The sequence below is a fragment of the Equus caballus genome, chromosome 4, assembly GCF_041296265.1.
Source record: "Equus caballus isolate H_3958 breed thoroughbred chromosome 4, TB-T2T, whole genome shotgun sequence".
NCBI lineage: Eukaryota > Metazoa > Chordata > Mammalia > Perissodactyla > Equidae > Equus > Equus caballus.
Window position 1 is genome coordinate 30,583,163 of NC_091687.1, and position 25,888 is coordinate 30,609,050.

Consider the following 25,888-nt stretch of genomic DNA (forward strand, 5'->3'; position numbering starts at 1 on the left):
TGAAGATGTGGCTTTAGAAGGAGATTGGTTTGTATTTGGCAATAATGCCTCCTCCCACAGCTTGGGCCTGTCAAAGTGGTCAATATCGAATGGGCCTTTTTTTCTGCTATGGAAGAGAAAGAGGAAGCTTCTGTTAGTGCTTCCCTTCTGCACCCCATTGATGCTCCTGTGTTCAGGACCATCCTGATTTCAGGAACTCTTAACCTAGTCACCCAAAACCAGCTGAAGGTGTAACCAGCATTCTCATATACTTCATCATAAATCCCTTTTCCCCAAGACTATCCAAAAAACATCATATATAGAGAATTTCCATGGCAGTTTGTCATGGAGTAAATAATGGTATGTAAAAAGAATCACTGGAAGCATGATTTGGTGGTATTTTACCTTTCTGGCAAGAATTTGTGCCGGTGTGGTGTCTGATGATCCCAGCGCTGACAAATCTTGCCTGATTCTGTATGATCCATGGGACCACGATAACTTTCCCCATTGCAGGTCATGCATTCAACTAATAAAATTAAAGTATGGCATGTTAATTGCTTCTGACAGCAAAATCAGGACCACCACTGTTCCTTTTAAAGAACAGTAAATCACCTGTTTAGCAGAAAGATTTTTAGAAATGCTTACAACCATTTTAACTTTAAATTAGGGCCTAATGTTCATAAAATAGTGGCATAAAATACTCCCTACAGAACTCTTCATATAGTTTAAACGGGGTTTTGTAGTTAGCGTCAAACAGATTTATCATAGAGCCAGAATGCTGCCTTTCTAATTTTTCAATGTGTCCAAAGGTATGTAGACACTGAAAACATAAGATGGAACCTTGGGGATCTTCCCTTTGTTGGTCTAAAATGCAAAGGATCTCAGTATCTATACTGACAGCACAATAGTGCTCTTCTCTCAACTTATCCTCCAAATACACATACAGGAAATACATAATTTAAAATGAGTACATGTCATTCTCCTATGGTTAATGCCAAAATCAGAACCAGATAGACTTGAGAGACCATCTTTGGATAGAAATCTGGCACTCTGGTACTATTCAAAGAACATGGATATTTTCCATGAAGAAGAAATCATGAAGAAAAAGAAGAAAAGAAGAAATCATGCTTCATTTCTGTTAGTGAACATCCAAGTCGAATAACTGGGCAGGCTCACATTCCTATCTAGCTGAGGATAAAGGGTGACCTACTATTGAACTTCTTGTACACATTGTAAAATATATAAGGTGCTCTGATTATGCAGGATCTTACTGATGACTCTGGGAGGTTAGTTAATAATTCTTTTCTGGCTGGCCTTTTATGACACACAAACTCTGAATCACATCAACTAGCTGAAAATGAGGCTTCTCAAATGGATAGGTTAATCTGTAGCACAGCAGGAATCCTGTGGAATAAATCCTTGCTTGGTTTTCCTACAAATCCGAAAAACTTCCCCAAACACACCATTTGTATCTTGTGATTACTGATCATCTAACTTTAGCTGAAGTGGGGAAAAGATATGAATGTTTGTTTTATCCACTGAGATATAGCCTAATGAGTATTTGTAGTATTTTGGGGTATAACATTAGAATCATCACTTTTGAACCTTTCATTTTTATAATCTAATAGGACCTTAATTATTAACTTCCCCAAACATGAAACCCTTTGGCTTGATTCATCTACTTGTTGTCATGTAGGTTAATCTGCGAACTAAGACAAGGGACCAAAATTCAGCTTCCTCTCATTTGATACTGAGATTTCTCAGAGAACAGTCAGTAAGCACCTGAGCTATAAATAAGAGGAGTCCAAGAGCATATTGATAAAGGTGCTCTGGTTGGCCAAGGTCATTTGCATATTGAAATGCTCGACATATGTTATGCATTATCACATTTCAGCTTTCCATTTGAATGGGGTACAGATTTATTTAGCTCCTTTTTTTTAAAAGAATGCAAGGTTTGATATCTTCACAGAAAATGATGTGGCATTTATCACAGTTGTTTGCTTCTTTATATTGAATGAAAAAGTAGAATAGAATGCTATGGTCAAACATAAGAGGTAAATATCCAAATGTACAATTTCTAACCTTGTATAGTACTCAGGAATCAGGATATACCTATTTTGTCTCCATCAGCAAATACAGTTTATGAGTATATCCCTTTCTCATGAGAGTAAATAAGTTTATTTTCTGGGAAGCTGTACTATGGGCATTATTATAAAACATTTTTTCTGGACTTTAGGATTTTTAAGTTTCTTAAGGAAAAACAGCTACACAAATGAAACAGGTAATTCTATTAAGAGGACTATTTTCTGAAGTGAGTGTGGTAGATCAATTCAATGCTTCTTCAAACTTCAATATGCATAAAAGTCACTTTGAGATCTTGTAAAAGGGCAAGTTCTGATTCAGTAAATCAGAGCTGAGGTATTAGTAACAAGCTCCCAGGGGATGCTGATATTTCTGATCCTTGGACCTCACAATGAGTAGCAAATCTGTAGATAATTTGTTCTATTCTAAAAATGGCTTTTTGGGAGAGAATTGATTTCACTGGATCTTGAAGGATAGATGAGATTTGGATAAATTATAAAGGGCAAAATAACATAAAATGGTACAGAAACATGAATTAGTATGCTATGTTTATAGTAAGGTGAAGAGAGTTGTGGATGCAGGTGCAGACCTAATGAGATTTTAAAAACATATTAAAAGTTAACAAGAACAATGCTAGATTTTGGAAGGCAATGAAAGTTGTTGTTGGGGTGGGAATTAAATATATCTTGTGGTACGACTGAGATGCTAAATATATTATAGTTACATGTTCTGTGATTATTCAGCACTTCTAGCAAATAAGAAATCATTTGATCCTTGCAGTGAGGAAAACAAGGCTCACAAAAGTTTTAAGGGACTTACCTAAAACAGAAAATGTCAAATCTGTGCCTGGAACACAGGTCTCTGACCCATAGTCCAGTGTTCTTTCCAGTGTCTTAATTGCCTTTTTGTCCTACATATTTTAAATTGTTTCCTACACATTCTAATTGGTCATACCTTAAGATAGACTGATAAATTTATAAAGTCACTCTCCCTGCCTTTTTCAACATTGCCCCCATTACCCTCTGCCTTCTTGTTTACAAGAGTAGGTTGGCCTCCTGTTGGATCCTCACTTATTGAAGGATGGGGGGAAAGGAGGTCATGAAAAAAAGCAACTAGATTGGCCATTTTATCTAAGACTGAAAAGTTTGTTGTTCTACCATTGCATCAGACCTTCAGGTTAGCCATAAAAATTACCTCAAGAAAGCCAAATTGTGAACTCATATTCACTTTTCTAACTTCCAGAATTCTAAGAATCTTCTAAGTTTTCCCAACTCAAAGTCAGGCAGTACAGGTGGAAACCAAGTCCACTTACTCAAGGAACCAGGTGAAAGCATGATCTATATAATAGTGCAAGAGGGTGAGGATTGCACTTCCTGCTCTATTTCATTTGGGATCTCTCTATTCTTGCCAGTGTATTATTATTTAACCATTCCAGCAAGTTCTTGCCTTTAAAAATAAAGAGCAAAATACTTTTCCAGATTATATAAACTCAAACTAAATAAATGTTTCTATTTAAAAGTAGAATTTTTTTTTCTAAATATAGTTCTGGCTTAAATGATAGTAGAAAACTACAAAAACTACACCTGAATTGTAATATAAGTAGGATTAATTTAACATCTTTCTCATCATACTAACCAATTAAACTAAAAAAAATACTGTGTTCCTTTTTCTCAATCATAAAACCACAGGTAATCTGAGTTTACAGACTAAAATAACTACTTTGAGAATATCTCTGAGAGAAATCCATGCTGGTGATCACTTTAACAAAACTGAATGTTTAAAATATGAATAGTCTCACAAATCCACATTTATAAATAATAGTTTTATTTTAATCTTTAGTTTTAAAAGTCTTTCTCCACACAGAGCATAGAATCACATAAATAAAGTTATGGCAGTATTATTTGGGATTTAAAGTGTAAGGTATTAAAAAATAATGATTATGGTTTAATAAAATGTATTTACTTGAATATTTGACAATCATTACATATAACATCTGTTCCAAAGACTAGTGATTGCTTTATTTTAAATCCCAAGTAAATGTTACAACAAAAAATTGAATTTTACATACCTCAGTTTTCCTTGAATTAAATGTTAATTGTAATATTTTCTTCACACAATTATGTAAAGTTCTAAATGTGATAAGAGTGTTCATTTTCTTTTGGAATGCTTAATATATTTCAAAGGTTTAAATTATAAGAAAATATTAGTTATTGGATACCAGATATATTTCCTTTATGAATCAAAATTTCAGATGATTATTTAGCCAAGACTTTAATATAGTTACAAAAACTTCAAAATATATATAGTGTTTTACATGTCTTTTTCAAAAGAACAGTCCAAAGTTTGACCACAGGCCTTTTTCTGGTTTAATTTTAAATATACAAAATGATTTGATCATTACTACCTCATCCATAATGACATAACCTTTGGAAGTTGCCATTTAAGAAATTAATATGCATAGATAAAAATAGCTCACCCATTATACTGTTTAAGCATCCTGGATTTTGAGGTTTCTCCCTCTTATATGTATTTTAATAGACGTTTACATCATATCTACATTATTTTGTATATTTTGTATTATCTGTTTTATAAACAGCATGCTTTTTTCTATTAGTGTAGTGACAATGCTTCTTATTTTAGATCCTATTCACTAAAATCCTGCTAAAACATTGTTCATTTTAGCATGCATTTAAATATCACAGCTCAATTCACACTTCCTGAAATATGTTTGGCCTATAGGTCAGGTGTTGATCACTTCTTTCACAGGAGGGTCATTCTATGCTATCAGACCTCTAATTGTTCCCAGAAAAATCATATCTGCAACCTTTACTACCACAATGCCAATAGCATCATGTGCCACTAATACTAATGAGCAACCTTTTAAGAGAGGTGCAATGACCTCAAATTATTAAAGGATATTAGAGATGTATATTTAAATGAGATAAGGATAAGTGGAAACAGGATTTTCCCAATCACTTCTTTTCTAGAACATTTATTCTACATTGCATATGGGTCCAGATCTACGCCAGTGTATTTTGATGAAGGTTTTTCTTAAAAACTAAGGATTGAAAAATCACATTCCCACACAAACCAGGCAGGTATCATAAATGCTAAGCTGTTTAAAGTTTGACCAAGTTAACTTCCCTTGAAAACACTTTCCCAGGTCAAACAAAACTCCTTGCCAATGACTTTCAACCTCAGAAAACTGTTGTCGTGGAGAGTTACCTAGAAGTAGGATTTTTTCTTCCATGTGTAAATTTAAGACAAATATTAATTATAGACTTATTCATACAAAACAGACTTGTTCGTAACTTTATCACAGATCAGTTTATTATTTTTAAAAGAAAAGAAAACAATGAAGAAGTTATAGTGAACAGAATATGATATAGAATGGAAAGTAAGAATTTACAAACAGAGATGGAACTGGCTCTAGCACATGGAGCCGAGAATTTTAAATTAACTAACAACAGAAAGCAAATTCACCTTCTCTGTGACAATTAGCCAACAATGGCCTTTTTACGTGATAAATATCAACCTAATGTTTAACGGATATTTGTGGAAGAAATATTTCAAAAAAATATTTGGTTAATAACAAACAGGTAAGATATCTTACTATAAAAATTGGACAGCATTCCAGCAGCCCCTGCCCCCAAGTACTTCAAAATCCTATTAACCCATGTTTCATTCAGATTTTTAGAATTTTAGTTTCCAACAGAATAACCAGATAACTATGAAAAATGAAATCACATACAATGCTGACATGGTTACTCTTCCTTCTTGTCAGTTATTCAATTTTCCACTACAAAAGTAAGGGCAGTGCCCTTTTATGTTGGCAGAGGAGGTAAAAAGCATAGACACGGGTTTAGGGTGCTTGCCTTCAAGACAGCTTGGCAGCTACTGTTTTGATCTCTTCATAAACTATTCTAAATGGTATTCAGCTCCAGTCTATGTATCAAATTTGGTTCTAGTCACACATGGGGATATCGACCTTCCAGTGACCCCCTCCAATATTCTCTGCTGGATCCATATATCCTTGCCACACCACTTCAGAGTAGGTTTGACAAAACTTCTGCAGAAGAAGGTGCCAGGTGAATATAATTAGCATTACTTATAAAGGACTCAGTTTCATTCCGGAGCAGATTTTGAGGTATGTGAGCTCCCAACAGTGGACGAGAAAGCCCAAACTTTTACTCTCCCCAAAGAGATACCTCAGGCTCTGTTGAAATTCAAACTGATAACTCGCTTCATTATTTTGCATTTATCTGATGATAATCGTTTTTAAAAACATTATGTAAAAAATGCTCAAATCATCTATAGCTGCATTTGAAGAAACAGCATATTTATTGTGATCTGATTTGTTCCTGTTAACCTGTAACGTGAGCTGCAGTTCTACACAAAGGGGTGGCAGAGTGCCCCAGATGGCATTCAGGTTCATTTACCTTCTGAACACTGAGGAATGTCACAGACTTCGTAGCGTACCTCTGGATTGCTTGTGAAACACCAAGGTCCCCCTTCTTCCCCTCGAGGGTTTCGACAGTAGTTTTCCTGTAGGTCTTTACCCCGATAGCTCGAAGGCAAAAAGCTAGTTTTAAAATGATAATCATTACAGTATAAGAGCATGCAACTTGATTTTTGGTCTATTAATTTTACTAATTAGTTGGTACGTTTTTCCTGAAAGCAGAGAAATCCTTTATTCTGTCTCACACCTCCATATATTTTAACTTCAATTCTGTCATTCAAGAATTCAAGAATGTCTACCCATTCTTAAAATACTTAAATTTTATAAACGTTCACCTGAATTCCCATATTCAGCATCACTAAGAATGATTTGTCTCTGGATTTGCTAAAAGTCAATCAGGCTGGAACTTAATTGACAGTTTTGAACCACAATTTCAAAGCTCCACTTGAAGGCAGCAGGTGACTGAGCAAGGCCACTTAGGAGAGAACTGAAGAAACACTGCAATTGACCACGAAATCTCGCTATTACATTGCTTATCTGAGATAAATTACTTCTTTGTTTACTGCTTTTCTTATGAAGAATAGCCCCCTTTTCTTCTGCACAATTGAGAAACAGATTAATGAAGTAATACAAACAAAGAGTCTAGAATCAAATTAAACCTGGACTCAAATTTCAGCTTGCTCTTTTACTAGCTGGAGACCTCAGCAGGTAGTTTAGGCTCTCTCAGCCCGTTGGCTTACCTGTACACTGAGCAGAACCATAACTTATAATATCTTATACCTTATATGGTTGTTTTGAGAAGTTCAAAGAGTAATTGACACAATAGATGCTACATATTATTAAGCACATGCCACTTAGTCATAGTGAAAAACAGAATTGCTTATTCTCTTCAAAAATTTTAATAGTTTTCTCTGTGACTTGGGGCTTGGTGTTTTCAGGTTTAGTTCACAGAAGTAAGCCTTTAGTGCAGAGACTGAAATACATTACCTTTACTTAAAATTTCTAATGCCGTATTTATAGTTTTGTTACTAGCATAAAGTTTTTCAACACAGTATCAGAAAAATCCAAAGCCTTTTTATTCCTTTGTACTGCTTGTGACATTGGCCTGTGACACTGCACTTGTCTGCTAGATTGCACACGAAAAACCGCAAATAAAGAATATACATCTGTAGGTGACACTAGTAAACACTTGTTTGAAAATCCAGTTACATTTTCAATATTCAGTTCAATTTTTGTTATAAAGCTTTATTTCTACTTTTACTGACCTCTGAGTTCTAAATGGTACTTAAATTAGAGTGAAATCCAAGGATTACAAACTAGCATTTTAAATATGAGGAAAAAACATAAGAGATTAAACCATATAATTGACAAAAACTATCATAAAATTAAAGCTTATCATGATTTCACAGTTCCTAACAGTATTTAATTTTCAAATGAAAAATAAGTCATTTTGTCTTAATTTTAGCCCCATTATTCCAGAATATTTTAGGATGTTTTTTGTTTGTGCCATTGTTTGAAATTTACTTTCTTTCATTTTTGCCACTTCTCCAACTTTTCCTAGTAAATTTATAATGAAATACTGATGAAATTGCTGATATATTGAAATTTATAATGAAATAGTCATTTTCCAAAACTGACTTTAACTTTATATTTTTTCATAAAGTAATGCATTAATCAATTTACTTAAAAATATTCTACTATAGTTCTATTTTATGAAAAATCTTGGTATAGTAGAGTGGTAAGAATAAGTAACTGTTAATCACAAAATCTATATTGTTGCCTCATGTATCACCCAACTAGCATATGACATTAGCCTTTGAACAATTTATTTACTCTTTGGGTTTCAACTTCTTCACCTATAAGATGAATAGAGTGAATTAGATTATTATAAGGTCCTTTATTCTGTATCATTTTATGTATTGCGTTTACTCAAGAAACTAAATAATGGATTTAGCATGTTAAATATACACGTATTAAATATTCACAATTTTAAAGAAGATTTTTGTTACACACACACATACACATAGAAACACACACATATACATACATACACCTTCCCAGTGGATTCATAAAGCCAAAATGAAGCTGTGAAAAGCAGTGAAGGAATTCCATGATTTAGTAGGAAAAATACAAGTAGGAAGGAAGCGAGATAAAGTAGAAATCAAATCTAGATATGGCCAAAAGATGAGTAAAGTTTTCCCACTAGAGTTAATAAAATGTAATATGAAGAAATGAAGAGAAAGGATGCACATCTTCACAATTCTGTATCAATGCATATTAAATTCTTCCTTAGGTCATGCACAGTAAAGAGTAGTCTGGATCATCTTTTCTCTTATTCTTTGGTGTATACGACTTTTTCCCCAAATTAACTGGTTTTCTTTTGTCTTCTAAGGTGTTTAGCCTGCTGTTCCTTAGCCTCCCATACTTGACCAATGGATAAAGCCTAACCCTGCTCTTTTCACTTATATGTGTTCATTCAACAACCGTTTATGAGAACCGATTACACATATGCCCTGTGCCAGTCAATAAGTTCTATAATAAACTTTTATTCACATACATAATGTTTTTGGTTCTTTGTCTTTGTTAGCAAGGCTTTAAAAGAGATAAGTAAAGAAATATTTAAAATTGAGTTATATCCAAATATACTTTGAAATATAAATTAGATCTCCTGGAGGCTAGCGACCTTTTCTTTTCATTAATAGAAACTGCGTTTTAGGAAACCTGACCTATTCCATCATCTGCTTCATTAATGAATGCTGGGTGGCCAGTGAAGGATATAGATGTAGATATCAGGTCACCTGATTTTCTGGTTAAGCTTCTATACTAATTTCATCATCTATCATCATGTTCCCATTAAGCCACTTGTAAAATATTTCAATTTAGGGAGTCATCAATAAATCACTCCTCTAGACACAGACATATTTCTTTTTCCATTTCCCATAAAGTTAATACTTAGTTAACTCAAAAGTGTTAAGCTACCACACAGATACACCAATAAGCAGCTAACTGATGAAAATTAAGTATTGCTCCCACTGAATTAAAAACAATTTGATTAATATACATGATTCTCTCCCTCATATACCTCTATATCACAAGGAAATGTTTGTTGGTAAAATAGCTGGTTGGACTGGGAAGCCAGTTCCCAGGGAGATCTATTTCACATTTACTCCTCCCACAGATAATCCCAATCATAGAGTATTTCGGTTGAAATAAGACCTCCACTGGGTCAGTCCAGTTCGCTCTCCCTGAGTAGGGTAGGACTGATTTCCAAAGCTATTCTTTTGTTCATGAAAAACAGATCTATCAATTTAAATAAAATGTTTTCCTCACTTTGCAGGAGTGACACCATCAAATCCTTATGAGAGGGCAAAACCAATTATATCGTTCCTTTCTTTTTGTAATATAAGGATAATACTATGTTTCAGAGGTATTTGTGTATAATTGTAAGTAACTTATTTGAAAAGAATTAGTCACTTTCTGTTACTGAAATACGGCAAAGCTGATCAGCTTGGATACTTAGTAGCTGGTGTTAACTGACTGAGATCACAGGCTTGACCTCAATGTGGAGCAACTAACTCTTTTTCTTTACATGTGGGCCAATTAACTGCTCTCTGTTTACTGAAATAAAATTATTGCATAATTATGCCCCCCCCCCAAAATGAATGAAATGAAATAAAAAGAGGATTCATCAAGGCAAAGTCATCAACACTACTGCAGAAACAAGTTGCAGCATTTGTCCTACTGATCAGCCAAGTGTTTCATGCCTTGGAGTTGTTAAAAGCACAGGTTATACAGTGAAATTGGCTGGGTTCAGATTCTGGCCATACTGCTTACTAGTTGTGCATGACCTTGAAAAGTTACTAAGGCTCTTTGTGCTTCAGTTTCACCATATATAAAATAGAGCTAATAAAATCACCCGCTATGGGGTTCTTGTGAGGATTAGAGATAAACCAAGTACACTGTTCAGCAAGGTAATTGGCACATGGTAAACTAAACCTTCCAATGCATTTAACAACCAGGGAAAGCTGTTTTAAAATACTTTAGCTCCTGTTAAAATTATTTGTCAAATAAATCTTGAAAAACCATGGCTACAATACATCTTGGGTATTAGATATCTATGTTTCTTTTCAATGATGATTAAAACTCTCAGACTAATTAGCCTATGGATATTATGTTTGCTCATCTTTAAATATCATTCATCTGTTATAATGAACACAAGTATTCTCTTAAGTGTAGACATTTAATCCAAGGGATGAGAAGTTTTCTCCAGCCATTAAGCAATAGGTGAAATGGGAAAGCTGGTCAATCTGAGGTATGAATTTTTAGCAGTGGTTCTCAATTGTGGCTGTACTTTGGAATCATCTGGGGAACTTTAAAAAAAAATACTGGCCTGGGTTATTCCCCCAAGAGATTCTGATTTAATAGGTCTGTATTGATGCCTGAGTGGTGGGAGTCATTAAGGGCTCATAGCAGGTGATTTTAATGTGCAGCCAAAGTTGACAACCACCATCTGATCCATCTCCTATTTACCACAGTCAGTTTCTCTACTGCAGCTGCAGAGTGCTGTACCTTCTCGAAGGCAAAGAGAGGGGAAAAAATCTCTACAAAAAAATAACATTTTCACTATTTCTTCACACAAACATCAAGATCTATAAATTGGGGTTTTGAGGTAAGATAAAATGGTAAATTTAATCTTTGGCTAAATATCAGTGATGAATTCACATAAGCCTTGGCCTAATACAATTCAGTAAAGTTGGCTATGTTGTTACAGAACTATAGGGTTATTCTGAAGGACTCACGTGAGATTGCTAACATGTATAAAAAAGAGAGGCTCTATCCTCTTTTCCTCATGCTGGTCTTACCTGTGCTCATGTGGTATCATGGAATTCCAGGGCTGGCATTTGATGCCACTCTTAGTGATAGACACCGTTCCCTTGTAGCTACCTCCTTTACCAATGATGCAGTTTCTAATGTAGTCTATGAGAAGAAAGTAGAGAAAAATGTTATAACCGTGTGTTACATATGCTGCATATATATTAACAAGAAAAAGAAAATTCCTTTTAAATCTTTAAGTAACTAACGCTTGCAAAACTATCTCAAATCATATTGAAATTTCTTGTCTAAAGCTTCTACTAATATTTTCAAAATAATACATTTCAGAATAATCCAAACCAACAAAAGGCAATCAAGAAGTTTTAATTTTGTGAGTATATACCTGAATAACTGCAGAGATAAGTCTGTTCTTCATATAGATTAGTCTATATACTCAACTGGCCAGGCAAATTTAATTTGGCAGAAAGATTTGCTCAAATATACAGACCACTTTAAGAAAACATCAAAAACAAAAATTGAGCGATTTTTAAAACTTATATTGAATTCAGAAAGTTACTCTAAGATAATAAAAATAATTAATTTGTCTTTATCTCAGCAAAAACTGTGTGGATTTATATATTCATGTATGTGTGCTGTAATTACATTATGTTGATTATTATTTTCCATATTTTTGCTAACGTTTCATCTGCTAAATTATAGGGCAATCACACTGAAACAAGGTGTATATTCCTATTAGATAATAGTATATACAATTGTTAGCAACCTAGATTGAAGATGGTCTTATACTAGATTATGAATTATGTTTAGGATTTATAGAATTATTGGGGTATATAGAGATCATCTTATTTTCTACCATGAATTAATTTTAATTTGTTTTAAACATCTACCCTATTACCAAGGAAATATCTGTGTATATTACCAAGTACCCAAATTATTAAGACACAGTATGATTTAAGAAAATATTAAAATTAAAATAAATGCTATTATCATAAATACAATCCATGTTTATTATTTTGTGTGCTGAGGGACTCATTTTGTAAAATTCATAATTATTTAACATTCTTCAATTATTTCATTGATATAATTCTGCTTTTGAACAAAGTAAATACCTTGTGAATACACTATCAGACTACCAATATAGACAAATTAACAATATGGTCTCAATTCTTCCTTTAAAGATTTTTTTTTAAGTATATGATTAGGAATAGATCCAACTAATTTTTCAAAATCTCCACAGTTTGTTATCAGCAATCATCACTACAACTTAGATGAGTTATCCAAAGTTGTTAAAATTTAAAATACTATAGTAAGCTCAAAATGTGCTGTAATATGAGATGTCTTAAACTAACTGGGTGGCACTTTCTAAAATGAACATGGAAAATACGAGTTCTAGCAGATGCTCCTAGAAATAAACAAAGAGGGAGCGGATAATTATGAGAATTTTGGGAAATGCTGCCTTTAATCTAAAGAAGCATACTGAAAATAGTCAAGATACTAGTGTTATCAGTCTTAATGGATGAACTGACTGCATCACAGATTCTTTATATAATTGAGGAAAGAGCACTGTGGCAGGAAATTATGTATATTTTATGCTTTATTTCATAATAAAATATTTAGGGAGAAGCCAGTTACCTTTGTTTTCATAGAGGTCGAATTCATGGCCAAACTCTTTTCTCACTCCACTTGACATACTATTGAAAGGGAACCAGAGGCATCGTTTTCTTGCTTTATCAAAAACAAAGGCCCTGAAAAAAATATCTGAATGAAAAGAAGGAATGCTACTATTTATACAGTTTTTAAAGAATGCGCACATAGTTTAACCAAAGAGGGCAATATAAAAAGAGACACATTGTTACATATATGTAATAAAAGCATGAATGATATTTGAGCCCACCATTTTTTTTTTTTTTAAGATTTTATTTTTTCCTTTTTCTCCCCAAAGCCCCCCAGTACATAGTTGTATACTCTTCGTTGTGGGTCCTTCTAGTTGTGGCATGTGGGACGCTGCCTCAGCGTGGTTTGATGAGCAGTGTCATGTCCGCGCCAGGATTTGAACCAACGAAACACTGGGCCACCTGCAGCGGGGCGCACGAACTTAACCGCTCGGCCACGGGGCCAGCCCGTTTGAGCCCACCATTTTGATGGCCAAATGAGAAAGAACAAAATTAAGTGTTTCTAGGTGTAGATTTAAATATCACATTGAATACTATTTGGGATGTTCTCATGTTATTCTAAACATCTTGAAAAATGAGGATTTCAACAAACGAGATCAATATATAACACAACTACTTGGATTATTTCGGAAGACTATTTTTTTGTAAGTACACAGCAAGTTGGAAGATTTTGTTTATAGTTATATGCAAATGATTATATTGTAAATATCATGATCAATTTCCAAAGTTTGTGATTGTATAAAGTACATTCTAAAGTGACATTTCCTAAAATGCATTAGATAAATTATCACCCCAGAAAATTCTCCTAGCAAGGAAGGATCTGAAATCAAATGTTTGGAAAATTTTCCATATAATACCCCTTCTTGGTGAGTTATAAAGCACTGAATCTTATTGAAGGCTACGGAAATCTTGCTATTAGGATAACTGTTTATATAAGTCAATGTTTCCTAAATAGATTTGTTTGCATAAGCATTTTTAATTTAAAAAAACTATTAATACCATAGAAAATATGCTTTTGGTATATCATCTTGAACAAAATTACTAAAATGTGTCACTCCTACAATTATCATTCCTATCACTGTTATATTGATTTTTTTGTTCACGAAAAAATGTCTTTCTAAAGCAAAATGATAAATACAAAAATTCCTTAGCCAAGAATAGTTAACTACTTGACAGAGTTTAAAACATATTAAATGTTATCATTTCTCACAATATGGGAAATGAAGTTAGAATTTGAGCTGTTTTCCTTCTATTAAGAAATGCTATTGAGGGGGGCCAGCCCGGTGGTTAAGTTCTTGCATGCGCCACTTCAGCAACCTGGTGTGCACAGGTTTGGATCCTGGCTGCAGACCTATACACTGCTCCTCAAACCATGCTGTGGCAATATCCCATATACAAAATAGAGGAAAATTGGCGCAGATGTTGGCTGAGGGCCAATCTTCCTCAGCAAAAGAAAAGAGAGAGAGAGAGACGCTATTAAAACTCCTTCTCACTTTGTTCATGCTAATTACAATGCCACCATCTAATTAAAAGAAATACACAGATTTTCTAAGAATAAAGATTTTTCACATTCAGTTCATATATTTTTGAGAACTCATTATTTTCTTCTAATTTTTGATATTTCAAATTAGTAATTTACTTCTAAGTATTTTGACAACTTTCAAATAATTTTAAGGGGAATAGCTTTTATAAAACAGATATTAAAAAGGCCTTATCAAATTATTTAAAATATTTTACCTATTGTCATATTTTTATTTAGTACATTTTATTCTATATCCAAATAAGTTTAAAAATTATATTCATAAACTTTATGCTTTGATTTACATACAGATATTTTGAAATATCTACATACAAGAGCACTGTAGCTGAAATAGTAATTAAGAGCAAATCATAAAAATATATTTTTGCAGCTGTAGCAGAATAACTTGATTAGAGACTTCAATTTTGATCTGGTAGGCTGAAAGCTTATGCAACACGTTAAATTTCCTATCTCCCTAATATAGGGTGTTGGGAGGAAGGTGTTAAATGACCTTAAAGGATACAGATAAATATAAAAACTAAACAAACATGTAAAAGGAAATTTTAAAGTAACAGAGTTAATAACCTGCCACTTAACTACACATTCAAATAAAAATGTACCACACATGTATAAGCTACTTTTCTACAGATAATATGATTTTGACATGAAATCGCCTTGCATATTTGCAGATGACTCGAGAGCCCCATCAGGAATATGCAAGATTTGCCTCTGTGAATACAAAGGTGATTCCACCTGGAAAGTGAATAACAGGGTTTCCAGTTTGCTGATTTCATTTACTCTTTTCTCTGATTCCATTACAATGCCATATTCTCTCAGAAAAGTGTTTCTTTACATCATTTTACACCTCTGTATGGACTGGAGGAGTTGCATCTTCTTTTAAATTTTACTTTGAGTCTTTATCTTAGCTTTATTTTAATTACCATCTTCCTTTCAAGAATTTACTTTGTCTAGTTTTCTAGTTGTTTATGGCAAGAGGGCAATTCTCATACCGTTTACTCAGTCATGGCTAGAAGAGGAAAGCCTCCTATTTTTTCCTCCTGAGTCAATTCATGAATTAGCAATTTTCTGAAGATCTTAGGATGAGGCATTCTGGTCATCTTTGCTACCTAGCATAGAGGAACTTCAATCCCTATAAAACCAGGATTGTTGATCTCTTCCTAAGAGGAAACAGTGTTTGAGAATGTTCCACCCCATGCCCACTTGAATCCCAGATGCTTTAACACAGGTTTGGTGATATTTTTTAAGCATTTTCATATATTTGCCATTGTTTTTTAGTGAATCTGGTCCATATAACAAGGCTGCAAAAAGATCCTTTAATTTATTAAGAACTTAATTTCAGAGAATTACAGTATGTCCATTCCATTCTGAATAACTAATGTATTTGGTGATTCCAAACACATGTATATATTTATTTGGGATAGACGAGTGAGAAGGATGACACCTCTTCTGGGCAGAAGAACTTTGGCTGTACACAGGTATTATTACATGTAGATTTCTGCACACGTTGTCATAAATTTGGAGACTAAATATAACTCTACCAGAATATAGTAGGAATGAAACCTCTTATACATGGGATATGTAAAGATTTATTAATCAGGTCACCTGTGTTCTCCAATGCAGCAAAATCATTTTACTTTCTCCTAAATAAAACAGAGGGAAAGCTTTATTTCTTTATTTATTTTTTGCATAAGGCTGACTAATGTGAAAATGGAGAGCTAGCAATACTTTCCTTGCTTGTGGATCCAGGAGATTGTATTTTCAGATTCAAAGTTAAAAATCAACAAGGAGGTGTGGTTCTCCAGTTCCCCTTGCCCCGCCCTGCCAACCCTGAGAGGGGAAACTATGATAAATCCAACTTCCTCAATTGCCAGAAGAATATCTCCATAAATCTACACAGCTGGGATGTTGATTGAGCGTAGTTTTCTCTAATTTATTTCTAACAATTTCAAGGCTTTCATAAGAAAGTCAGGGAATGAAACAGAATTATTAGAGGAATATATGTACAAAGACGATTCCCAACTGCTCTTGCCAGGAAATATCGTCCTGACAGTGGCAGTTTGGTTCTAAAAAATACTTTCAGAAGAGCTGTCAATGAACAGAAAGGAGATAGTCTCTCCTCCCCCTAAATCTGTTGAAGACCTTCTCTGACCATGTCCTTTCCCTCAGGCTCATAACCCTCATTTCTCTGAGAATGGCAAGATGAAATTAGGACTGCCTGTCATGACATTTCTAAACCCTCTGTTCACACTATGTGTCACTAGCCAAATGTAACAGAGGAGAATTTAAAACTGACAGGATGTTATGTGCAATTCTGTAAAAAAAAAATGAGATGAAATGGAACAAAAGGGTGGAAAGTAAGTGAGGGGAGGGAATGTTTATGAAGAAGAACTAGGAAATGCATTTTCTTCTGGCAGTTTGGAAGGTTATTCAGATGAAATTGGCACCTTCATGGCCCAAATTCCAAGTCTTATCCTTTGGAATCACTGGCAAAGTAGTAAGGAATTCTCTCCTGTGAGGTCACAAAGGGACTTTCAAAAGATAAGAAAACTCTCTGAGTCCCTTCATGCATCTCTGAATTGCCTCATCTCTTTTCACCTAAAACTTCATCATCTCTACCCCCTAACGTTTTTCTTTTTAAAGATTGGCACCTGGGCTAACAACTGTTGCCAATCTTTTTTTTTTTTTTTTTTCTGCTTTATCTCCCCAACCCCGCCCTGTACACAGTTGTATATCTTAGTTGCAGGTCCTTCTAGTTGTGGGATGTGGGACGCCGCCTCAACGTGGCCTGACGAGCAGTGCCACGTCCCAGCCCAGGATCCGAACCCTAGGCCACCGCAGCAGAGCGCTTGAACTTAACCACTCGGCCACGGGGCCGGCCCCTATATCCCCTAACTTTTTTTAAACAGCCTCTGCTGCTGATACCATTCCTTCTAGTTTTTTATCTAATTCTCTCAACACCTTTTATTTAAATCCCTAAAGACAATGACATAAATTTTGGAGTAAATTTTGGCTGTTGCCCAACTTATATTCTGAAAATTTCTCCATTCCTCTTGCAAGAAAAAAATAGTTTACTTTGAATAGACTATTTTAAAGTGTTAGAAAGGTAAAAGTCAATCTAATTGAATTTTAGTTCCTAAAGTTGAAATGTACATAAGATGAAAAAGCATCAATTCCATACCCAAAGCCACTGCAGGGTCTAAAAGATAACAGTTTATGTTCTCTCCCTTACTCATATTTCCATCAACTGAGAGCTAAGTCTTCTGTTGTAAGGAGTAAAAACTAAAGTCAAGCTTATAATTTTACCTGCAAATTACATTGAATAAAAAAAAATGATAATAATGAGTAAATACTGTATTTGAAAAATTATCCTAAGAACAAAATGAAGCAACTTACTTGCAAGTGAATGGAAGTCCTTTATTCCTAATACATCTATTGGCACATTGGTCTGCACTGTTCATTTTTTTTGTCTTTATCTTCAGTAATGGGTCTTCTTTAATTAGAGTAGTCTTTGCTGACTTTTTGAATTCATGAAGTGTGTTTCTTCTTTTCTTCTGTCCTTCTATGAATAATAATAATTTTAAAAAATGGGGAAAACCTTTTAAGGCTCATACAAAAAAAATGTCTTTAAGGATCATCTACAAGATAACAATTTTATCTGACAACGTACTAGACCTCCAGGGATAGGAGGTGAAGTGAGTGGGGAATGATACTTTCAGATAGTTAAAGAGCAAGAGAGGAATATTGTAATCAGTGAAGAATAAATAACTTGTCATGTAGAGTCATTCATCTACATTCTTTCAAATGAAGGATGCTTTTAAAAATTAGGACAGAGTTCACTCTAAAGAAATAAATAAGATGATATTCTCTAAACAGTATGAAAGCAAGTGCAAGGGCACATCATAACATGCTCCATAATTAAATTTTTCATTTCCTCCTACAATTAGTCCTTATGAAAGCTATAGTGTTAATTAGAAAAGGCAATTCAATGACAGGTGAGAAACTTCTCACTAAAAAAGGTGCAGTAGATAAATTCTTCTGACTTACTCTTTAAAGTAGTTCATACTATTAATATTTTAGCTCTTCTCCTTTCCTATATAAGTGTTTTCTGTGCTTTTGGGCACTATTTCTTAGTATCACTGAACTGTTTGTCTTGAAATCAAGCCAAATGCTGTAAATCAAATGCATGTAAAACTTCACCCTTTAATGCAGCAATATCATTTTTCTTCATGAAAGTATTCTAGAAGGCCCCTAGATAGCATGAAGTCTCCTACTAAAAACCTGAAAAACAAAACTAAAACATCCTAAAAGACTTAATCTTTTGGGTAACTTTAGAGTATCATGAACTTGCTTCTTTATTCTCAATTTGCCCAAAGTTACCCAGTTTCTCATGATGATCACTACCTTCATAATGAACATCAAAATGTCTAAGAGATTGCGGCTGTTGTATGGAAAGGATGGACACGATTGTGCCCCTCCTCTGCCTATCAATTCTTTTAAAAACCCTTATAACAAAGGCAGTAATAACAAATTCATTTTTAAGATGAAGAAACCCAGACACAGGGAAAAATTAATTGACCACTTAGAATATCTGATTCAAAACCCAGCTGCCTAGCTTCAGAATCCCCCACACTTGAAAACTTACAGTGCCATCTTTAAGAATTGTTAAGAAAGTGTGTGGAAATATGGCTTGTAAACATTTCCTGAATATTTGGTTTAGGGCTATGAGTAGAGAAGAAACTTGGATGGTAGAAGAGGAAATGCATTCCTGGTCTTTGTATGTGGTGAAATGGGTCAAGAAAAGAGGGTAAAAATTTTTTTGCTTAAAATTTGGGAATTTGGCTAGCAGAGTGAGTTACCAAGAATGGCATCATGCTCTAAGTTTGCCAGGAGCCACTGGTTCCAGTTGGTTTATTAAACATGCAGATACTACTTATTGATATCTATCCTATCCTAACCTGAAGTCCACAATAAATAAGAGAAAACATGAAGTCTTCTAAATTTCTGGCTCTCTGTAAAACTCCAGAACACAATCCCCAAAAGACCCATACTAATTCCCGTAATAATGCTTTCATTTTTACCTTTTCTTTGCCCTACAAAATGGAATGACTATGGTACAACAGATATAATTTAAAAGACATTTTGACATAGAAATTCCATCAACCAAATAATCTATCAACATGTTATTTATTGAGTGTGGAACAAATGCCTTGCATAATGTTGGCAGACAGACGATAGTTCTGGCATTCTTATTGACTTGCAAGATGACTTTGTTTAATTACCTGAAATGCTAATATTCCAATTATTCAATCTACAAAATTAAACTTACATTATATCTGAACTAAAAGGAGCTATTTAAACTATCATCATTAAGTGATATTTGGAAATCAATTTAGATTAAAAAGTTATGAATACACAAAGTTTTAGTTTTGTTTTTGAAATTTCATCCTTTAATTTCTGGCATAAGAGAAGAAACTATTATTCTCCAAAGCAAAGAAGTGGTATAATTGTTTTCAAATTTTGATTTCTGCCACAGGATCATGTTAATGGAAGATAAGATTCCATTAAGAGTTTCTCCTTCTTTTGACCTTAATGCACTATTTCTTAGGTGCTGTGAAATGTTTCACAGCATAATAATCATGTGATTTCCTGTAAATTAGAATATTCTTAGAAACAAACAGTAGTTAATGGAGACAGAACATCCATTTTAAAAACTGTCCACCAAATGGAAGAATTGTATGTATACTTCTCAAATAAATGTAGTTAATATAGAATTAAAATTGGACTGATGTATAATGTGTTTATTATACATGTCTACGTGTGAGAGAAAAACATAAAACTAAATTTAAAAAGTCTAAGACAAACATTAAATTCAGATATGTATTTTACTAATTATAAAAAAAAAAAAAATAGAACCCCTGGTGACTGCTCTAGTTTCTTTTCTCAATTCCATGCAATATGAAGGTAAGCCCTGAGGACTACTATAGAGAAAAGAGGTCTCTGTGGGATTGCTGGTTGTGTTTAATTCTTCAGATACTTAGTTGTCCTATTGAAATGTGTTAATCTGTGGCCGCGCCTTATAGAAATAGTCTACTCTTGCTTGTTAATAAATTTTTCCATCACTACCTTTCATCTAAGATCAAAAAGCATTCTGAAAACCCAAGTAAATCTATGATTTCCCTTTACTAGATAATAAATAGGAGTGAAAAGCTTGTCTGGGGCTACAATGCTAATCAGAGGCAGATACCAGGATTCCCTTTTCATTATTTATTTCTCATGACTTAGAAGCTTTCCCTTATTATTCAGTCATTTCTACTAGGTCACAACTAATTACTCAAAAATGAGAAGTTCAAGTTGGTTGTACATCATGTAATCCACACATCCATAAAGTTAATTCCTTCTTCAATAAAGGAAAAATTCAAAACGGAAGTCATTCAAAAACAGAATCGAAAATAAAATTCCTTTGCTGAAAATACTTTCAACTTTCTCTTCCTTATGTATTAACAACCAATGCTTGTTTTACTGAAAACAATTAAAAGACAAGCTTAATTTGGGAAGAAACTCAAAAATATTTTTGGATCAGATTTTTCCCTACTATTTTTTTGTGCATGACTGTTAGTTCAAGTTTATAAACAAAATATTGAAATGAAATCAAAGGGTGAGAGATCACTGCAACTTTGTCATGCTTTCCTGTACTTTAAATTGCAAGTCCTTTTTCCTCTTCTCCCAGTATGGGAAAACATTCTGAAGGCTATATTTCTTGAAGAACATGAAGTCCTTGTTTTAGAACTGAAATCATTAGGATCTTTCTGAAAACCTACAAACAGAAAGTAGGGTCACATGTATCAAGATGCTTGAAGAAACACACATTTCTCCCTCTTGTCCCTGGGCCTCACACTCATTTCTCTCAGTACCTCATATATTTTCTTCTCTGTATGGATTAACCATTGACTTCAAAGGAAAACTGTGCAAGGAAAGGATTTGCAGGGTGTGGAAAGAAGCAGGAATCTGGCTCCACATATTCTGAGAAACCTACCCACATGATTAGTGATTAACAGCTTGAAGTGGCAAGATGTTAAGATGAAAGTACACGAATAATTAATGGAAGGGAATGGCTGTAACTGGAAATTTTAAACTTCCCAAAGGCAAGAATCATAAACACTTGTCCAAATTTTCATTGTTGCTATCTAGGACTGGGATTTCACAAATCATCTCCCCTTCTTTAGAGAAGGTAACAATATCACAAATAAGGATCTCAAGAAGAAAGGGATTGTGTCAGATTTAAATCAAATGTTGGTATTTGAGAAGCTGCATAATAAGCTCTTCTGAAGAGATTTACAAAATGAAGCAATATTCAACATGAGATTAGGGGCCTCCCTAGGTATTTCCCTCTTTTTCATTCCACTTCCTTGTTCAGGATTTCATTGTTATAGAAGCCTCCTCCTGGTTTCTTCCTTTACCATCTGTTTCTGCCTACAACTCTGCCTCCAAACAGCAACCAAAACCACCACACTGAAGTACAACTTCAGGTAGGTATCTTATCAAAGCAAAAACTTTCAGCTGCTACCCACAATGTTCAGAACAGAGGAGGTTAACATGACATTCAGGACTATACATGCTGCCATATCTTACTTTTCTAATCACAGGCCATACTGCTCCCCCTCAGCTACTCAGTACGCCAGCCTTACATGGTTAACCATCCTTTTTTTACACTTTGTTACCCCTATGCCTTTGGCCACTTGAGTTCCCCTGACTTAAGTACTGACCATGCAACTACCCATCTTTTCATGCTCAACTTGAATATCATCTACCCCCTGAACCTGGTTTGATCCTTTAAGCCAGAAATGAACTCTACCATAGTACAATAGTATTTATAACAGAGAGTTTTTCTTATATTAGTTAGTGAAATGGATTTTTAAAAGGCAGTTTCAGTTGATTTCACTGTTGCTGGCTTCAGTATAAACAAAAGGAAAAAGATTCACATATTTCATTCACATAGATTTGGGTAGGAATCTCAGCTCTATCCCTTAACTAACTAAGATTACAAGATAATTAAGGTCTTTAACCTCAGTTTCCTCATGCAAGATGAGTCCAATAATTCCAATCTTATTAGTATTAACTAAGCTTTATTTTTAGAGCTTGGTCCATAACAGTTGCTCAACAAATTTATGTTTCTTTCTCATTTTCTCATCTTTATATCACCACAGGCCCCTGGACATTAGGTGCTCATTTAATGCTTCTTTTGTAACAAGAGATTGGATACTTGCTTTCAGTCAAGTTGGGAGTGGATAGAGGGTAATTCTATGTAGACCAACTCCTATAAGGATGGCTTGGGCCCACTCTATCACATATTTCTTAAGAAACTTTTTAATAAAGTATCTCCATAATACATTCTGCTCATAACTGGTTGTCACCTCTTTATAGTATACACTTTCTAACATTGTGCTATTTTACAGTATGTACAAGCAGAGATTTAGAGGATAAATCAAAAAGTATAAACAGAACAAGTAACAACAACAACAAAACTCTAAACGTTCAAAGTTACATGAAAAAGAACAAACTTTCTTGTATGTTCTAAGAGGGCTATCCACGTTTTCTATTTTGGAGAATGTTATTTTAAAAAAAAAAAGCTATCAAAATAAACTTGCCACACAAATAAAGGCAGAACCTCTTTTGATGACAATTTTAGCATTATCCACTTCAGGAATTATTCACAGCATATCTCTAATTCCCAGTTGGCCCCTCCTTGCCTGCCAGCACACTCTCAGGCTACATTCTCCTTATACTCAGGAAACACAGTCATTTCAACATTTGCCAAAGTGAAATATAATTACGAATGTATATCTCCTGCCAAAACTTCGTAATGAGTGCCAAAAACAAATAGACATTGTCTGTGGTTGATCTACTGTTTGAGTTTTCCACACTGTGTTCCCTTTGCATTAGCACAGATGATTTCAGGTAACCATATTCTACTTCAGACAATCAGCATTTTAATATTTAAAAATGAAAACCATGAAAATATTAGCCATGATTTCAATTTATGCTCAAAATCCCCTAAGCCAGCAATATCTTATATAAATCCATTTTAACATGACACACTTCAAACATGATAACCTGCTTTATTGAACTAACTTCTTTTTCACCTCTTCAGAAATCTTACCTAAATGTTTTCAAACTGACCCTTCCCATACATTGTTGTTTTCCAAAAGAGCTACTTCACAAAACAGAAGAAAGCCAGGTGGTTGAATTCTTGATGTTTTCAACCCTTGTATTACATCAGCAACTAGATCAGAGGTCTGACGAATTTCATATTTAATTTATCTCAAAGATACAGCCAGTTCTCTGTTTTATATTATAAAGAGGCCATGTCTACAATCTGGGCATTCGTTCTATTCTTTTATTCCCCTGTGCTCACCCATGCTGGTCACTACCTCTCCCGTTGGCATCCCAGCCACTACAATGATAATACAACCAAATACAGATGTTTCCTCTTGCCCTGATAACAACGGAAAACTTCCCAAAGCAGCAAATGAAATCTCTAAACCTCCAGGCAATATGAACTCCCAAGCAACTCCTTCCCAACCTATAAATTCAGGGGAGAAAATGGGAGACAGAAAGGAGCAGTTCTGCAGCTTTAATCAAAGTCATACAATCCTTGCCTTCCTCGCACTGCAGTTTCAAAAGGGCAGGCATCCATACCCAGAAAGAGTGAGATCTTAGAAGAGAGGCTTTCTCTTTCATTTTCATAACATGCATATACTCAGAGTTTAATCTGCCTTGTCCGAATGAAAACCTGTATAAAGTCATAATTTGGCCCTGAATGTTGACCAAGTGATGTGAGGTAGTGGATTATCATGGAAAATTATCCTCTAGAAAAAAATGAGTCCCTGCTGTACTGACGGTCACTCCCCGCTCTTCAGACCAGACCCTCTGTTCAGCTTTAAACTTGTCCAAACCAGCAAAGTTCCAGCCAGTTACCACTTTATTCCTATCCCACAGTCCACAACTATCAGGCTAAGTGAAACAGGGTTGGGTCGGCTGAGTAGGGAGGGGGAGACCCACTTAAGGGATGTTAATTATCATTTCAAATGCTTTGCAAACAGAAAAGAGTATCAAAAGAAAGCACAATAAGAGGTTTAAAAAATCCGTACCCCACACTGAGTTAAGAAAGGATGCTGGGAATAGGGTAAAGAGAGAGAGTGTTATGAAAAGGCAAGGTTAGCAAGAGAGAGTTAACATAATAACGAAGAAGAGAAAACTAACCTGCATAGGGTATGGCGATGGGAAGCAGAAGGAGATGCAGAAGGACATGCTGCAGCAGCAGGACTGGCAGAAGTTTGGTCACCCACATGGTGCTGCTGGACGTGCTAGAGGATCTCACTGCGGGAGATGCCTGGGTGAAAGAATCCTGTTACGACTCAGTGCCTCTAAGAGCCAGTCGGCTCTGAGCTGCTTTTTACTGCGATGAGCTAAGTTTGTTGTGTGATTAACTGGAAAGATCTAGGTCTGAACTCCCTCTTACGGTAAGAAACTGTTTAACAACAGCCCTTTACTCTCTTCTACTCCCTCTGCTTTCCTCACTGCTCCCCACAACAACACGAAGCAGATCCCACCCTCCCCACCCCCACTCTGCTTAGGAAAGAAACTTACGAGGAAAGGTCACTTGGCCTGAGGCCAGCTTCAATTTGGAAGCTCAAGCTCCAGATCTCAGTGGCTTCTATCCGACTGGGAAGGGAGGAGCAAGGCTCAGCCCAATAGCTAAATCAAGGCATAGCCAGAGGACCAATTTGCTAAATTTAAACAGGGAAATATATGTGTTTACATATCTATTTGGGAAAAGAGGAAGGGGAAGCAGCATAAGAAGAAAGCAAAGAGCTGCCTTTCAGTCAAATGTACCTTAGCTCCTAACCTGTCTAGTTTCCCTGCCACAGCAATTTAGTGATTCAAAACCCTGACATGGGTTCCCAAGAGTGTCAGAAACGGAGGGAGGAGAGAGGCAGGCAAAAAGGCAGAGCACCAGCAGGTCCAGCCCGGGTAGAAAGAGGTGAGGTAAGAAAAGGGTGTGGTATTGTGAGGTAAATATAAATAAAGAAGAAAAACAGAAGCACCCACAATATCAGGTGGAAAAATTGCCCCTGCCCAATGGATTCACAGCAGGTAGGTTTTTTTCAGAAGCTGCGCTAAGCTCCCCAAATCACCACAAATGTTCCCAAAGTGCATAAAGGAAACATCCGATTTGAGGTCTATGATAAAATCTGATCATGGTCTCTCTTTAAATATCTAAGAGATTGGGAAGATCCGCTGCCTGTCCCCGACAGATAAACG

General features: G+C 34.9%; 1 protein-coding gene across 9 annotated transcripts in view; it reads right to left on the reverse strand.

Moving 5' to 3' along the window:
- The window catches only part of HGF (hepatocyte growth factor), a 75,039-nt gene extending 49,638 nt beyond the window's left edge, over nt 1–25,401 (reverse strand). The window contains exons 1-7 of one of the 9 annotated variants that reach the window (XM_070264456.1): nt 25,214–25,401; nt 24,827–24,956; nt 17,960–18,122; nt 12,986–13,098; nt 11,383–11,497; nt 6,501–6,643; nt 385–505 (exon numbers count right to left, since the gene is read on the reverse strand). In XM_070264456.1, coding sequence (XP_070120557.1) covers nt 385–505; nt 6,501–6,643; nt 11,383–11,497; nt 12,986–13,098; nt 17,960–18,122; nt 24,827–24,914 — 743 coding nt within the window. In that variant the 5' untranslated portion in view covers nt 24,915–24,956; nt 25,214–25,401. Of the gene's footprint in view, nt 1–384; nt 506–6,500; nt 6,644–11,382; nt 11,498–12,985; nt 13,099–17,959; nt 18,126–24,826; nt 25,184–25,213 lie in introns of those variants that run through there. The other 8 variants (XM_070264454.1, XM_070264457.1, XM_014739143.3 and 5 more) reach the window with 8 other exon arrangements.
- Nucleotides 25,402–25,888: the final 487 nt, after the last annotated feature.